This window comes from Oryzias latipes, chromosome 8 (assembly GCF_053564925.1).
Source record: "Oryzias latipes strain Hd-rR chromosome 8, Olatipes_Hd-rR_3.1".
In the NCBI taxonomy this organism is placed as follows: domain Eukaryota; kingdom Metazoa; phylum Chordata; class Actinopteri; order Beloniformes; family Adrianichthyidae; genus Oryzias; species Oryzias latipes.
The window spans coordinates 12,714,249-12,731,933 of record NC_136244.1 but is presented as its reverse complement, the minus strand read 5'-3'; the positions used below and the strand labels follow the sequence as shown (position 1 = coordinate 12,731,933).

At 37.9% G+C, this 17,685-nt stretch overlaps 1 pseudogene and 1 gene segment (V, D, J or C); both read left to right on the top strand.

The window, feature by feature from the left end:
* The first annotated feature begins 3,066 nt into the window (after positions 1-3,066).
* Positions 3,067-3,530, top strand: LOC105353582 (immunoglobulin heavy variable 3-53 pseudogene; annotated as a pseudogene).
* A 3,964-nt stretch (positions 3,531-7,494) lies between these two features.
* Positions 7,495-17,685, top strand: part of LOC105354605 (Ig mu chain C region membrane-bound form-like) — a 139,600-nt gene continuing 129,409 nt past the window's right edge. The window contains 2 exon segments of the C gene segment in view: positions 7,495-7,579; positions 7,654-7,704. Coding sequence covers positions 7,534-7,579; positions 7,654-7,704 — 97 coding nt within the window.

Sequence of the window (17,685 nt, the reverse complement as noted above, 5' to 3'; positions counted from 1 at the left end):
CGCCGCCCCCGCCCAGGAGGGGGGAACCCCGGGGAAAAAAGGGGGCCCACAAGGGGTGTTGTAAATATGGACCGACCAGGCTTGGCAACTATTGGAAGTTTGGCGGGGCCCAGCGCTCAGGGGCAAGGACCAGGACCCACCCCCCAGGGACACGAACACCCCCGGCTCAGGTGTAATGTGAACCCCCCCACCGCGCGGAGAGAGCACCGCCCGGCCCAGGAAGCCGGCACCCAGGGGACACGGCCGCCGTCGCCAAGGGGCCCGCACCCCCCACCAGGGAAGGGGCAGGGGACAGATGGACCCAGGTCCCACCTTCCTTGCAAAACGTGTGTGCGTGTATGAGTGTTTGAGAGGGTGTGTGTGTGAGCTTCTTACTACAAAGATTCACTGAAGAACAAGTTCAGCATTGATTTGGACTCTTCCAACAACAGAGTGACTCTAAATGGACAGAGCATGCAGCCTGAAGACTGTGCCGTGTATTTATGTGCCAGAAGGTCACAGTGACACAAACCATCAGCAGACCTGAACAAAAACCCCTCAGAGCCTGAAAACTTGTAACATAAATTCAGACTGAGCCGCCGCATCCTGACTCCGCTCTGCAGTGTTTTCTTCTTTTGAAGCCCGCGGTGCAGCTGTGTTTGTTAAGGAGAAGAACATAGTCGTAGGCAGTTGTCGCTCTTTTTCTATGGGTTTTAGAGAAACTCCAAATTGCAAGATGATTTGCACGTACGTAATGTAAATTTGAAAAGCTGTTTTACATACGTGTACATATTAAACTGCAACGTTATTGACGCACATGTAGAGAAGAAGCGGAGTGACTTTTTAGCCAATCAGAATGCAGAACACAATGCACGATCCAATCCGTGAAGTAGCGAAACTTTGAAAAGTAAACCGTGTTTTAGCAAGGGATCACTGTACAGACCAAAGGTATGGACATACGTTCTCATGCAAATGAATGGGAAGGAAGGTGTGTCCAAACTTTTGGTCTGTACTGTAAGTCTTAATGAATCTTTTTGTTTGTCTGAAAAACTGATAACAATAAAACAGCCGTTTTTTACAGTTCATTTCCAGAAAAGGTTTCCTGACAAAAACCTAAACTTGTAAGAATCCTGGTAGATTATAAAATCTTAATCTGATCATCTTCTGTACTTTACTCAACTCACTATTTCTTTTCTTAAATTTCCTAAAGAAAATATAGACATTCTGCAAAAAAATATTAGAGTTAGCTTATCTTTGTTTTTGGCATACACTAATTTAAACGATAAAGAAATGAAATATCATAAAAAATGTGACAGGAATTCAATAGAAGATATCACCTACTGCAGTAATCATTTCAGGAACAGCATTTATGTGAAATGATCTCTTCTTAAATGAATTCATAAAAGTTTCTTTTTATAAATAAAAAAAGTGAAATAATTTAATTAGATCAGAAAAAAGTCTTTTCTGATTCAAATGTGAATTCTGATGGAGCTGAATGTCTTCTGTGAGGTGGAGTCAATGCAAACATGGACGTCTTCCTCCTCTATTTATCTGACAGCAGAGATGACAGCAGAGACACTGAACTCAGTTGAACATGATGGACTGTAGGACAGGACTGCTGCTTTTAACTCTCTGTTATGCAGGTGAACATCATCATGCAGATATTGTAGATTTCTGATGTTTTCCTTTTTTAAATCCAGTTTTCTGATTTTCCTTCCCAGTTGTTGATGGACAGACTCTGACTGAGTCTGAATCTGTGGTTAAAAGACCTGGAGAATCCCACAGACTGACCTGTTCAGCCTCTGGATTCACTTTCAGCAGCTATCGCATGAGCTGGATCAGACAGGCTCCTGGAAAAGGACTGGAGTGGATCGCTTATATTAGCACCTACAGTGATCCAATTTATTACTCCCAGTCAGTCCAGGGGCGGTTTTCCATTTCCAGAGATGATTCCAGCAGTAAAGTTTATTTACAGATGAACAGTTTAAGGATGGAGGACACAGCAGTTTATTACTGTGCCAGAACAGACACAGTGAGAGACATTTTGGGGACGGTCCCACAAAAAGTACTTCCTCTTTTATCTGTTTAAATCATCTCATCAATGTCAGACAGATGTTGTTTTTCTGCACAATTCTGCTGAGGCATATTTGGTTTCCCTGTTTTTTTCCTTCCCTGTTTTTGACTTTCAGCTAGAAGCACCAGAATAAAATGAAGTAGAGTTAATGAATTGATTTTCTTGGAAATTTTTGTTCATGTGTGGTATAAAAATGGAAAAATTATAGTTTTAGCAGTCTTATTTTATGCAAATTTCTTTCATAAAAAACTGTGATAAAATTTAGTCAAATCTGATACAAAAAATATTTAGAATGATTTGTTCAATAAATTCCATGAACCTACTTGATCACCTTTACACAAAACAACAGAAAAAGATCAGATTGTGTTCATTTTGAATTATATATGTTTTTTCTAAATTCTTCATCTTATTGACAATTTCTCAAATTTACAGATGACAGAAAGGAACACGTTTTTTAAAGTTGATTACATTTACTTGTTACAGTAATCCTCCACATTTTGTTACTATATCAGAATACTGCAACTGACTTAATTGATCAAAATTGGCACTTTTTGTTAAAACCTATTTAATAAATTGTGTTTATTTGTAAATATTTAACAACGCAAAAGTAAAAGTAAAGCTGATGTAAGATCTAAAAGCTTCAGAACTTGAAACAAGGAATTAAAAAAAGTGACAAATTATTAAGATTTAAATGATTATTTTAAACAAATATTTAATATTGAGGTTACGTTTTTGTCTTAATATAACCATTTGTATTTCAATATAATATAAATTATCAGAGAGCAGACGGCTGATCTGCAGATGCACGGTTTATTCACCAAAATTCAGATGTTTGATCTTCTGCTCCACATGTAAATGTTGATCTGATCTGTCATTTCACTGAAATTTCATTTCCTGACAGCCCCATGTACTGTAAACAAATCAGGCTCTTACATCACCATTCATATTAAAAAGATGAATGTTGTCAGCCAAGTAGAAGCTCCAAATCAGTCATCTTCATCATCATCCTCATCATGTTCTCTGTAGTTCTGCTGCTGCTTCTGGCTGCTGGATCCTGTGAGTTTGACTGAGACAAAGACACTGTTCACTGTTGTTCCACCATTAACCATTAAACTGTTTGTCCTCTTCAGGTGTAAAGTGTGAACAGCTGACACAGCCAGCCTCTGTGAGTCTGCAGCCAGGTCAGAGGCTGACCATCACCTGTCAGGTCTCTTATTCTGTGAGCAGCTACTGGACAGCTTGGATCAGACAGACTGCAGGGAAAGGACTGGAGTGGATTGGGATGAAATACACTGGAGCCTCTTACTACAAAGATTCACTGAAGAACAAGTTCAGCATTGATTTAGACTCTTCCAACAACAGAGTGACTCTAAATGGACAGAACATGCAGCCTGAAGACTCTGCTGTGTATTTCTGTGCCAGAGTCACAGTAACACAAACCATCAGCAGACCTGAACAAAAACCTCTCAGAGCCTGAAAACTCAACATGAATCCACCAGAGGAGGCGCTCTAACACTACTGGATATTTGTTCAGTAAAGGAGAAGATAGTCACAACTTTTATTTGTTTTTGAAGGATGAAATAAATGAAATGTAGTCTGACAATTGTCGAAATTTAAAGAAAATGCTTTATGTAATCTTTAATTTAACATTTGAGTGGACATATAAATTGATTTTTGGTAAATAATGACTATCATTAGAATTGCAAAGGCAAATGCATGAGACTTGGTTTGTGGAACTATAACTTAAAAACAAAGTTACGCTAATTTGACAAAAAATCAATACACATAGACTTAACAAAACTGGACTCTAAAAACCTGAAATTAGGGGAAACATGACTAGTAAACTTTTATTCCAAATATTTTGTTACATTAAAAAAAACCAAGACAGGGCTAATATTTTCTTTTTTTGAGAATATGTGAAGAAATTGGTTTTTATCATTATCATTGTTCAAATGTAGTTGTTTAAATATATTTTAAATGTTAACCTAGATTGACCTTTTTACCTTTTAAAAATACAGTTCTGTGTTTGTTTATCTGCTTCTCTTCCCCAGGATGACACACGACACACTGTCCTTAGCTGATGAGGAATACTGTTTGAACTGAGAATCTTCCCAAATGGTTCATTACATGACTCCCCTTCTCTCTGTTTGGAAATTGTAACCTCCTACTTGAATTCTCACTAAAAGGAGCACTGGGAGAAGCAGACCTTTGAGAAGAGAAGTTACTTGTGCATAAGTAACTTTGATTCTTGTTGTGGTTTGTGGTTTCTTATTGTGTTTTTCTTCAATGTCTAGATGCATTTATCTGACAGAATAGAAACAAGATTTTTCTGTCTGTACAAAAAAAAAAAATTGTTTTCCATTAATAGCATGTTAACAATAAAATGTAACAAAACAGTTTCCTGTGGATTAATTCTTTTATAGCTTCCAGTTATGATCTAACTATACTTGTGGTAAATGTGTCCTGGCCTTTTGTTATAAGTCAGAATCAAAGATTTACAGCTTCTCATTAAAGAGTCATTTCCTCCCTGTCTGTGCCTTTGGGACACCAGCTGAGGCCAAACCACTGAAAGAAAGACTCAACTTTGCAGATGCATAAGATCTTTGTTTCACTGCTCAGTTTGCATGTCAGCAGATGCTCGTGTCTGTTCACATGTTCTGCATATGTTCATCAATTGAAACAAGGTTTTAACATCGTGTATTAAAAAGAAAAGAGTAATTGTTGCAGATTTGTAGATTTGACTGATGTTTGAGTTCCACCTCAAAATATCTATAATAGAAATGTTTTACAGGTTACAACTGACAACTGGTTACACACCAAGAACAGGTTGATGATGCTGCAATGCTCTACTTATCGTTGCCAATGCTTCACTAATGTTGTTACTGAAGCGATAGACTGAAACAAATTAATATTATCATTGAGATGTTGTTGTTTCTCTTTTGGCTTTTCCCATCAGGGGTCGCCACAGCGAGCAAGTTGCATGGTAAGTTTGGCAATGTTTTAACGCTGGATGCCCTTCCTGATGCAACCTTCTCAAAGCAACCAGGCTTGGGACCAGCATAGAAGTAGAGAAGGGAAGAGGGAGCAGCCCGGATTCGAACCCTGGTTTCACGGACGGAAGGCGCCGCAAACCAGCACGAGCTAAACCGGCTCTAATATTATCATTGAGAACATGTGACAAATAATTGAAAGCAAACTCAAGCACAAACAACATTGGAAGACTTAACAATAACTCTATATAGATTTAAAAATAGGTTAAAATTAAAAAAGAAATAAAAATGTGTGTGAACAATGTCAAAAATATATTTTTGCTTCAGTTGTCATTGGAACTGTAGAAAAGTTATTCTTGCTGCTTGATTCTAAATCAAAAGTTATTTATATATATATATTATATATGGGTTATTTCTGTCCAGTCCAGGCTCCTCCCACAATCCACAAACCTAATGCATAGGTTGATTAAGGACTCTAAAATGTCTCTTAGGTTTGATTTAATTTATCAATTTATTGTGTGAAAGTGTGTGAGGTTTTGTTTCTGTGTTGCCCTGCGATGGACTAACAGCTGTCCAGATCTGGGGTGTCAAACTCATTTTGGTTTGGGGGCCACATTCCACCCGTCTGATCTCAAGTGGGCCGGACCAGTACCATAAAAGCAAAAATAACCCATGGTCAGCTTGTTATACCACTGTCATTCAAGTGTGCAAAACACAATAAAATGTCAAAGAATCTTTTCCTGGTTGGCTGCTTAAGTTTTGTGGCAACACCTGCCTTCTTCCTGACCTTTAATGGGGCACCATCAGTGACCAGACTGGCATCACGTGACCACTTCACACCAACATTGTCCACTGCAGTAACTAGAGAGCTGACTGTCATCAGCTGTTGTTGTGTCCATAAACTCAGCAAACTCTGCTGTGACAGTCACTTCAACACCTCTAATAAATATGCACAGTTGTATATACCTGTGATGTCAGTGCTTTCATCATTAGCGACCAAAAAAGCAAAAAAATGACTGGATTCCTTCATTTGGCCGCCCAAATCAGAGATGTTGTATCTGGCATTGTAATACTTGATAGACTTATGTTGGCAAAGGTCGACGTTTTTTTGGAGCACAAGACTTCTGCATGTATTTTTTCATAAACGTACCATCTGAAAATGGATTGGATGTTTGCACCAACCTATTTGCAATAAGACAAAAAAAGACGTGTTGATGACATACCAAGCATGCAGTTTTTACATTCAGCTCCATGATCAAATAAAAATGTCAATTTTTCCCAGAAAGCTTGGCACTCCACTTCAAAATTTTTTTTTGTGACAACATTTCGGTCATTAGGCTGTCACTACTGATCATTCTTATAGCAATGTAACAGCGGTGAGGCTAGCAGGGGAATCAAACTGAATCTTACCCAAAGACAGAGCTGTTTGGTTTCGCAATTGGCACGTGCAGAGATATGCTGTTTCACATGTTTTCCTTTTTCTTTGGTCCCCCTAGTGGCGGAGTTGTGCATTTCGGATATTTCTTTATGGACTTGCTTTGAATTTGCTTTTTTTTAAAAAAAAAAAAAAAACATCCTAAGAATCTGCTCTTCCTGAGTTGGCCGGATTAAACCATCTTGGTGACCGAATACGGCCTGCGGGCCGTATGTTTGACACCCCTGGTCCAGATTGTACCCCACCTTCAGAGGTTGGCTAAGCTCCAGCAACCCCGTGACCCCGTATTGGAACAAGCAGATGTAGAAAAATGATGGATGGACAAAAAAGTCCTTTAAAAAAATAATGATTTCTAAATAACAGCATCTGGGAAAAAAATGTTTACATATAAAAAACACAATATCCATAACTGTTTCTTAAAATCTTAGTATGAAATGACAATCTTGTTTTATATTAAAATAAAATTTATTTTATGAGGTCATTAAAAAATAAAACCTATTGGTTGATTTTACTGTATTTAATTCATTGAAATGTGAATGTTTCAGATCTCTATAACTGTGGGTTGATAACCTTCTGAACTGTTGTTTTTAACAGATAAACAGGTTTTTACTTTGATTTTCATCGTAAAGCTTTTGTAGCCCAAAAGAAAAAAAACTGACAAAATCATGAAAAGTTGTTAAAATCTGATGCTGCACAAAATGCCAAACTTTTAAAACATTTTGTAAAATTTAAACCCTATTTATGTGACATTTTATTCTTCTGGTAAATGTGTATCATTTGTTACACTTTAAAATTTTTATAAGGAGTTAAATAATGAGGATATCTTACATATTTTCACATGCAAGAACCTGTTGGGACCAGTGTTTACTTTCAGAGAGCTGTGTAGTTTTTCCTTTTAAGTAACTAGATGCTTGAATTTACATAAAAGGTCTTCCTTTTAGATTATTTTCTTTATGCAAAGTAAACTTGTAGAGCTTTTTTATATAAGCTTCAAATGTTTCCATTAGCAGCAGAGGAAGAGTTACTCCCATCAGATATTGTTCATCTTCATCATCATGTTCTCTGTAGCTCCTCTGCTGCTGCTTCTGGCTGCTGGATCCTGTGAGTTTGACTGAGACAAAGACACTGTTCACTGTTGTTACACCATTAACCATTAAACTGTTTGTTGTCTTCAGGTGTAAAGTGTGAGCAGCTGACACAGCCAGCCTCTGAGAGTCTGCAGCCAGGTGAGAGGCTGACCATCACCTGTCAGGTCTCTTATTCTGTGAGCAGCTACTACACAGCTTGGATCAGACAGCCTGCAGGGAAAGGACTGGAGTGGATTGGTAGCGAATGTGTTGGATGCACTAAATACTACAAAGATTCACTGAAGAACAAGTTCAGTATGACCTTGGACTCTTCCAACAAGAGAGTGACTCTAAATGGACAGAACATGCAGCCTGAAGACTCTGCTGTGTATTTCTGTGCCAGAGATCCACAGTAACACAAACCATCAGCAGACCTGAACAAAAACCCCTCAGAGACTGAAAGCTTGTAACATGAATCCACCAGAGGAGGCGCTCTAACACTACCAAAGGTTTTTTGCTTTACTTCCAATACTAAAAAATTCTAGTCTTGGAAATACTGAATCCACAAATGAGTATTTTCTATAAAATAAAGTCAAATCTGTCCAGATCATATAAAATAAATTCAAACTTATTCATGAGGCACTTTTCATTAATACAAGAAATATTATACAGAATAAAAACATCTAAAAAAAATGGTATGAGGATCTGTCCACACCAGGGGACCCCCCCCCCCCCCCCCTTCCATTCAAAGCAGCCAGATTCCACTGCAACAACACTGTTCACTGAAAAGGCTGAGTCACTGGTGTGGAGTGAATCAGGTTTGGAGTATTTTTTTTTTACTTTTGTTGTTGTTGTTTTTTTTTCCTTCAGATTTTACTGAAATAAATAAAAGCAAAGTACACATGGAATCACAATAAGTGAATAACAAATGATCTAAAAAAATATCATAGAGAAGATTCCACAAAATTCCAAATAGGAATATATTTAATTACTTTAATTGTCAGGACACTTTTTTTATTAAAAATGTCCTAAATTTCTACAATTGTTTATTACATTTATTAAAGTAACATTCTTTTGCTGTGGCCCAATTTCCTAATTTAATTTCAATGTTAAAACAATACCACATGCTTTTGTCATTTCATCTAGTACAAATTAAAATAAAATGTAAACAAAGTGAGAATAAGAGTACATTGTATGTCTAGTACTATTTCTATTTGGTTTATACTTTAATTTTCCTAAAACATTTAAAGATTATTTTAAATATACAAAAGCTTCATTATTTATACTGTGATAAATTCTGTTGGATTATTTGAAAAGAATGTTAAATATTAAAATGATTGTCTATTGTCTTTTACTCAGCTCAGTATTTACTGTATCATGTTGAAACAGAATAAAAACAGTAAAATATATTATGAAAATAAATTCTATGTTTATGAATAATATCTATTGAAACAACAAAGAAATAGTAATAAAATATGATGAAAAAAGTGTGACAGGAATTCAACAAAGGACGTCACAGCAGAATCATGAAAATTTAAGTATAGAGCTCAAACAATGTTCAAATATCCAAATATTCAAGAAAAGCTATAAGGAAATTCTGATTTAATGATGTAAAGATAAGGGAAGTTAAGAATCAACAGGTGTTTGAAAAATTCCAAATACATGTGAACTGGCTGACGAGACTGTGGCAGACCCAGATGCTGAAACCCGGAAGGAATACTTGGCAGGCGAGGCAGACGAGTAGTAAAGGATTTAATGGAGGAATGACAGGGTTCCAAGAGAGGATGTTTTGTGGATGGTTGGAGGGTCTTGGCGGCGAACACCGTGTTTCCAGAAGGATGTCCAGAGGGGCGACGAGGAGGGACCAGAGCGAAGGTGAGTCGGAGTCCAGAACGTGACAGGCGTGATCGTGATCCTAGGCAGGCAGAGACGAGACAAGGTTAGGCGAGGCAGATAATGCATGGACTAGAATAGCGAGCAAGGCCAGAGAGTGCACCGTGGAGTACAACGAACTAGCGTCGAGTAAGGGTCCTGGGGCCTCATTTATAAACGTTGCGTACGCACAAAAGAAGGCGTACGCCACTCTCTACGCAATAGTTGAGATTTATAAAAAGCAAACTTGACGGGAAAATGTGCGGTCCTTCACGCAAGCTCTGACCCAGGCGTACGCACAAAAACGGGTGAAATGAGAAACGGCGACACCGTCGGCAGATGGAAGAAACACGTGAAAGTGACAGTGTGTGCCAAATCGTGCTGGCATGTGCTGTGCTACACAATGTGGCACAGCTTAAAAACGTGCCTCTACCCCCTGGCGCTGATTGCTGTGTTGGCCCTGACCCTGAACCCCATCCCCACGCATTTGAGCCATTTGCTGCTGCTGTGCGCCAGCGTTTGGAAGTGATGCGTCGCTTATAAAGAAAAAGAGGTGTGGAAAATATTATTTATTTAAGAATTCCCTCATCGTGCAGTTTATTTCAGTCAGTGCGGTCTTGATTTCGCCCAACTCCTTGGCCACCTCTCTGATTGAACTACTGACTTCCCTCTGCATTTCAAGGACTGCATCGGTGAGGACGCGCCCACTGCTGGAGGGTTGAGAGCCGCGTGCCGTGGAGACGCTGGGGCCAGACGGCTGCTCAGCTGCAGCATCGTAACCACTGGCCCCGCTGGAACACCCAGCAACTAAAATAAAATTGTTCTATATTAATAATCTGTAATTGTGTAGCCTGCATACATGTGACTTGACTGCATTCATTTTAATTATTTCTCTTACCTGTGTCACCCTGACCCTGGCGCGTCGGCGTCCCCTCCGTCTCAGTCAGGTGACTGAGGCGGAGGAGGACGCCGATAAGGGGGACTTAATAGGGATTCCCCAATAATAGCGGTCAGTTTCTCATCAAGAGGGGTCAGCTCCGGTCCCCACCCCACCCCCCCCACGTGGCGGACACACTCTGCCGATGCAGCGCTAGACGTTTTTTTGCCTCGACTTTGATGTCCGATCATATCTTTCATTTCTTTTTTATTTCGGCCACGGTCCGAGGTTGTGAGGCTACAGCATTTACGGCGTCTGCCACCGTTTGCCGCTCACGTGCCTTTTTGGCATCAGTAATGCCCACACTGTTCCCTCCAAACAACGTTTTCTCCTCTTTTCCACCTCGCCAACGATAACTTCTACTTCACATTGAGTGAAGTTACGTTTTTTTGATTCCCTCTCTGTGTTTGCCATGATTTAGCAAGCCATGAATATTAATTTGTGGGCGTTTCACGGACTATTTATGGGCAACTATGGGCGTGTCATGTAGCCGCAAAAAGCTGCGCTGCATTTAGAATCGGTTGTGATTTATAAAGGGAAAGATGCGTAGGATGTGCGTGCGCACGGTTTAATAAATCCGAATATTTCTGTGCGTACGCACGTCCTATGTTTCATCCGTACGCCACTTCTGACGCAAATCCTACGCAAAGTTTTATAAATGAGGCCCCTGGTTCTCCTTAAGAGTCCCCCGGCTGATGAAGATGATGAAGCGCAGCTGGAGTCCTCAGGTGAACCTGATGAGGAGGCGGGGCCAGCAGGGGGTACCATGACATTGATTGTGGTGAAATATTCGAAGTGATATGGTGCCTCTGTCAGACTCCTCCCCCCTTCCTCTCCGCTTGGTTCCTGATTCAGCCCAGCTGCGACCACTTACCTCATCGCCTCTTCTGCCTTCTTAAGGAGCTCCAGGATCATCATTCCTCGCCAGTCCGTTGCCCCTGATGGAACCCATTGCCACAAGTGGTCGCCTGAAGCTGTCTCAGCCGAGAACCTTTTTTCCTGCCTTCACTCCTCGGTTACACCTCGAGCCTCTGCCATTTCCTCTCTCCCTCCGGACCTCCGCCGACGACAACTCACTCTGTAAGTCTGCGAAGGGATGCACCAGTGACGCCACCGAAGACTACGTTCCGCATTGTGGAAGCCACATATCCTGCTCTCCCTCCATTGCAGACCTCCCTATTAAATCCTCCTGCCTGCCACTCTCGTCCTCGTCTGTGTTTCTTCCGGTGTTCAGCGTCTGGGTCGAAAAGTGTTCTGTAGCCATGACACAAAGCTCTTTTATTTACAACCAATGAGTTTTATATTGTGTCATTTGTAATACTGACTACTAAGATGTTTAAAGTGCAATCAATAAGCTATTGATTTTCTTTAATTGATCTCAAATGTGTTGCAATAATTACTGGTTTAATGTGATGCGTTCTAATGATAATCAATGATACCGTTACTGAAATCATGAATGTTTTCTGAAGATAATCAATCATTGCTAGGCTCTGGATTTTGTAACTTGAACAGAATTTATCTAATCAAAACTGGATTACAAAAACTAAAAACTACAAAAGGAATGAACTAAGGGGTGGGATTATATAATTCCTCTAACTCCTTTTTAAGCGATAAATTAAACTCTACTCGACTTTAGTTATTGATCACTGTTTTTTAATTTAGTAAATGTGATTTAAGTGTCCTTTTTTGTTTGTTTTATTTTCTGTTTTTTTAATCTGTGCATTTCATAATTTCTGTATTGACTTTGATATGTATAAATTGTTTATTGCTTTGACTTCAATATTTGAAATAAATCAATAAATTAAATCAAATCAAACAATATATTCTTAACTAAACTTAAGTTTATGAATAAAAAAGTTAAATCATTTTATTAGACATGACAGTATTTTATTCAAATGTGAATTCTGATGGAGCTGAATGTCTTCTGTGAGGTGGAGTCAATGCAAACATGGACGTCTTCCTCCTCTATTTATCTGACAGCAGAGATGACAGCAGAGACACTGAACTCAGTTGAACATGATGGACTGTAGGACAGGACTGCTGCTTTTAACTCTCTGTTATGCAGGTGAACATCATCATGCAGATATTGTAGATTTATGATGTTTTCCTTTTTTAAATCCAGATTTCTGATTTTCCTTCCCAGTTGTTGATGGACAGACTCTGACTGAGTCTGAATCTGTGGTTAAAAGACCTGGAGAATCCCACAGACTGACCTGTTCAGCCTCTGGATTCACTTTCAGCAGCTATTACATGGCCTGGGTGAGACAGGCTCCTGGAAAAGGACTGGAATGGATTGCTTGGATCAACACTGGCAGCAGCAGCATGTACTACTCAGAGTCAGTGAAAAACCGCTTCACCATCTCCAGAGACAACAGCAGACAGCAGCTGTATCTGCAGATGAACAGTCTGAGAGCTGAGGATTCTGCTGTTTATTACTGCGCCAGAAGAGACACAGTGACTCAAGAGACAGAAACTCTGTACAAAAACACCACATGAAGAATATACCTCTTATCATTTTTTTAATATTATCCTACAGAACAGAGAATGCAAAGAAGGGAAAATTGATATTTTGCTAAGTCCCTTTGAATGGAACAAAATAACAGCTTTAGGAAAAATTAGACATTTTTTGGTCAAATTTTTACGTTTTTGTTGGTATTTTAGTTTGCAGATTTTTACGATTGCTTATACTTTGGCACTTATACTTTGAAGCTATTAAAGGGAGTCGCTGTCCGATGTTCAGTTTGGAAGGAGTTATTGTTTTTCCACTTTAGTTAATTTTTTTCTCCAGCCCTTTTTTGGAGCCAACTTTCACATTATCATTTACTCTAACTTACTCTAGCTGTTTTTTAATCATATTGTGTTATATTTTACTATTTTTACGTTTTTAATGTGATTTTATACATGAAATATTTTATCTTAGCAGCACCACAGTAATTTTTTTAGAAATTCTTTATAATGACTGTTTGAATTTAACTGAATAAACGAAATGTTTTTATTTTCACTCAGTTTTTCAAATCTAAAACCTTTTATGTGTTTGGACATTAAAAATGTGTTTGGACATTAAAAATCTCTCTATATATCTATATATAACTATAAGACTATAAAAAAAACTATAAAACTATAAAAAATTAATCGACTGCAGTTTTAGTAAACTGTTGAACCATAAAGTAGTGATTCTAAACATATTTGATGCCTCTCGGACACAGGCTGGGGTTTGATCAGCCTCAGTTCACTGTAGGGTTTCTGTTTAGTGACCAACAGCATCCTGTGTGTTCAGGAAACCACAATGATGATGTGTTCAAGGTCAAACAATGACAGATTAACATGTTTCACCCGAAACATTAACTGTTTAATGATCTGCATGTTCAAAACATTCGTTTTTTATAATTACAATACAACTGTAGCTAGACTGGTTATTGAAAATATTTTATTTTTCTTTTTTAAAATTCATTGAAACAAAAGTGGCTATTCACATTATTTACATACAATTTTCATTTAACAAATGAAAATTGCAAATGCAAATGTGTTTTTTATTATAAGGAAGTGAAGTGTGAGTGTTTGAGTCAGAAAGACCTCAGTGAGTTCATCTTCAGCATCAACCATGTTCTCTGCAGCTCTGATGCTGCTGCTGACAGCTGGATCCTGTGAGGAGATTTCAGTGGATTCACAGCAATAATCAGATCAGAAACATTTCAGATTCAGATGAATGATGGAGATGATGTTGGTTTGTGTTTCCACAGGTGTGGACAGTATTGATCTCATCCAGCCAGACTCAAAGGTTGTTCAGCCTGGACAGTCTTTGAACATCAGCTGTCAGGTTTCTGGATATTCACTGACTGATGGCAGCTATGCAACAGGCTGGATCAGACAGCGAGAAGGAAAACCAATGTATTGGATTTTTTATCAATGGGGTGGTGGGAGCTTCTATCAATATGATGCTCTGAAAAACAAGTTCAGCCACAGCAGAGACACTTCTGCAGGAACAGTGACAATAACAGGACAGAATCTGCAGCCTGAAGACACAGCTGTGTATTACTGTGTGAGACGCCCCACAGTGATACAAACAAACACAAACCTGGACAAAAACTCAGCAGCTATAAAAACCAAACAAGTTGTGTTTGTGAACAATAATTTAATAGATATTTGTTATTGCTTTAAAAAAATACAGATAGAATTAATAAATGTTTTATGTTCAATAAAAGCAAAGATGTTTTGTACAAAAAGAAAAATAAATCCAGAATGAAAAAGTAAACAATACATACAAGTAATTTTAATCTTTTTAACACGATAAATTTTGTTTTGTACAGTACATCATCATTGGCTATTAAAAGTTTTTTTCACCATCAGTTTCATTTCCTGTTATAAGTTTTTGCATTGAAGCTTTTAAACGGAGGAAAACCTAAGAAGATTTACAAGTAGTTAGTTTTTACCATGAATATTAATAAAGACAGACAGAAAACAAGAGTAGGTTAAATGCTAATAACTAATACATAGAAACAAGTTTTTCAAAGAACAAATTGATCTTGACACATTCTTGAATCCCAAAAGGTGACACACAGGTAAACATTATTTTGTACCGGCAGAAATATTTTCTTACCAACAGCTAAGGGTTTGGTCTACAGGACAGCACAGAAACACTCATCCTGCCGACACAGGAGCAAAGCCTGAGCACCAGAGGAATAGAGATCCAGATCTACCACACCAGATAAGACCCAAAGTGTAGGCTGTGTAAAGAGAAAACTAAACCAATCCAACACAAAACTGCAGGGTGTAAGATGCTGGCAGAGAAAGCATATGGAGCTTCCCAACAAAGTGACTGGAATAGTATATAGAAACATGTGTGCAGAATATGAACTGGAAACCCCAAGATCAAAGTGGGAAACACCTCCTAAAGTGGTGGAGAATGAGAGAGCAAAGATCCTTCCAGTCACAGACTGCATGGTAATGGTGAACCAGCAGACATTTTAGCGGTGGATAAAGAACAGAGGAAAGCCGTTGTGGATGATGTGGTAATAACAAATCAATTCAATTCAATTATTTTTTTATAGTCCAATATGACAACACAGTTGTCTCAACATGCTTCAGGTATAAAATAAAACAGCTGATTACTTAAGCAATCTAAACAGACAAAGCTAAACTGGGCATCGCTGCCCTAAAACCCTCCTTCTTGGTAAGAAATGACTCCTAAAAAAACAGATTTTAAAAAAAGAAATAACCTCAGGGATGTCGACAAGGAGGGCTCCTCTTCCAGGATGGACAGGTGAAGTTACCAAGAGATGGTAAAATCAGGAAGAAGGAACATGAGAAACTGCAGAAAAAAAGGGCCTCAGGGAAGAACTGGTGTCAAATGTTGTCTTTCTTCTATTAAAAGCAACAATTGTTTTTTTTTTAAAAAAGTTATTTTTACATGTCTTTAAATTTCATAAAATAATTAATTTGGCTTCCTGCAGCCAACTAATAAACAGTGTTGTGGGTAATGAATCACAAAGCAATGAATCACTGTAATAGTATTACTTTTGTCGGTAACGAATTACAGTTCAGATTAAATAAACAAAACAAAGGAATTTGTGTAATATATGGAATATTGAATGTTTTGAGTACAGTAAAATATCTTTTAAAATGACAAATGTGTAAAAAATTAAATAAAATAATGTTTATATATGATTTATAAAAACATATTGTGGGTGTTAACAATACCAGACAAATTCCTAGAATAACTTTTTATCATGAAGTTTTTTTTTGAGAAAGTTGTGATCTGAAATAAGAGAAATCATTTGAGCTCATCAGAATATTTTAAGGAGGAGTTTATGCAAACGGACATTTTCAGTTTCTTCTTATATAAAGCAAAGTTCAGTGATTCAATCTGACAAAGAAGCTGCAGACAGAACAAAGACAAATGACTTCAACAATGATCAGACCTGTTTGTTTGCTTGTTTTTCTCTTTTTCTTTTGTGTCTTACCTGGTAAGAAATTGTGCTGAACAAGCAAAATGGTAGAAAGGTCTTCTAACTGCATTAATGTGCTGCTTGTTGCTCTGCAGGTATCAGGGGTCAAACACTTACTGAATCTGAATCAGTGGTTAAAAGACCTGGAGAACCCCACAAACTGACTTGTACATATTCAGGTTTTAGTGGCACTCCCGATATAGCTTGGATCAGACAGCCTGCAGGAAAAGGACTGGAATGGATTGCTTATATCAGCTCTGGCAGCAGCATCTACTACTCAGAGTCAGTGAAAAACCGCTTCACCATCTCCAGAGACAACAGCAGAAAGCAGGTGTATCTGCAGATGAACAGTCTGAGAGCTGAGGATTCTGCTGTTTATTACTGCGCTAGAGACACACAGTGACTCAAGAGACAGAAACTCTGTACAAAAACACCACATGGAGTTCAGTTCAATTGGATTTATCCTTTTCCGTTTTTTTAGAGTGATATCAGTTCTAAACGAGAGCAAACTTTTATATTTCATTTTATTATTCACCATGATATGTATTTTATTATATTATATTATATACAATTTTACTTCACAATATACTTTCTGTGTGGATTTATTTACATGAAACATTTTACAGCAAAAACTGGAGAGTTGAAATATCGGGGTTAAACAAACCAAAGTTTATTACCACTCTTAAAGTGTTATTTTAACACATTGCGATTCAAATGGTGTTTAGTTGGAGTCATGTATCAGAGTTTGCCAAACCAAGCTCATTAACACTGCAGAGAGTTCCTGTTTGCGCCTCAACACCATTAAGGCCCCTGGGCTTCCGCCTAGTAAAACCTGTGCAAAGAAAGTACAAGGTGCTGAGAATTTTCCTTGTGAAGATGAAGTAATTATTGTTGTTAACAAGGGTTTTAACGTCTTCAAAGAACGTTAATGCCGCAGGGACATTGATGCATTTTGGACATGCGACCGGTACAGACTGGATACCTACACCTGCCTTTCATTGCAACTGTGATCAGATTTGTTGAAGAATACACTGAAAAAAAAGACCTGTTGGATTGACATAAAAAAATCATGGACAGCGGTTGCGCGCAAAAAAATCATGTTGAACCAATATAATTATTGCTCATAATAAAATCATGTTCTACTGTAATGAATGCTTCTTTGTTTCTGCACCTAATAATTTTACATAAACAAACAAGATTTTATTATGTCATTTACCATAATTTTTTCAAACATTTAAAACGCTATTATTTGTTTGAAATCACCTACATAGTTCATTTAATTTATAAATTATTTTAATAAAATTTAAATAGAAAAATAAAATTGCAATTGCAGATTATTATTTAAAGCAAATACTTTCTTGTGCATTATGAAAATCCAATGAACAT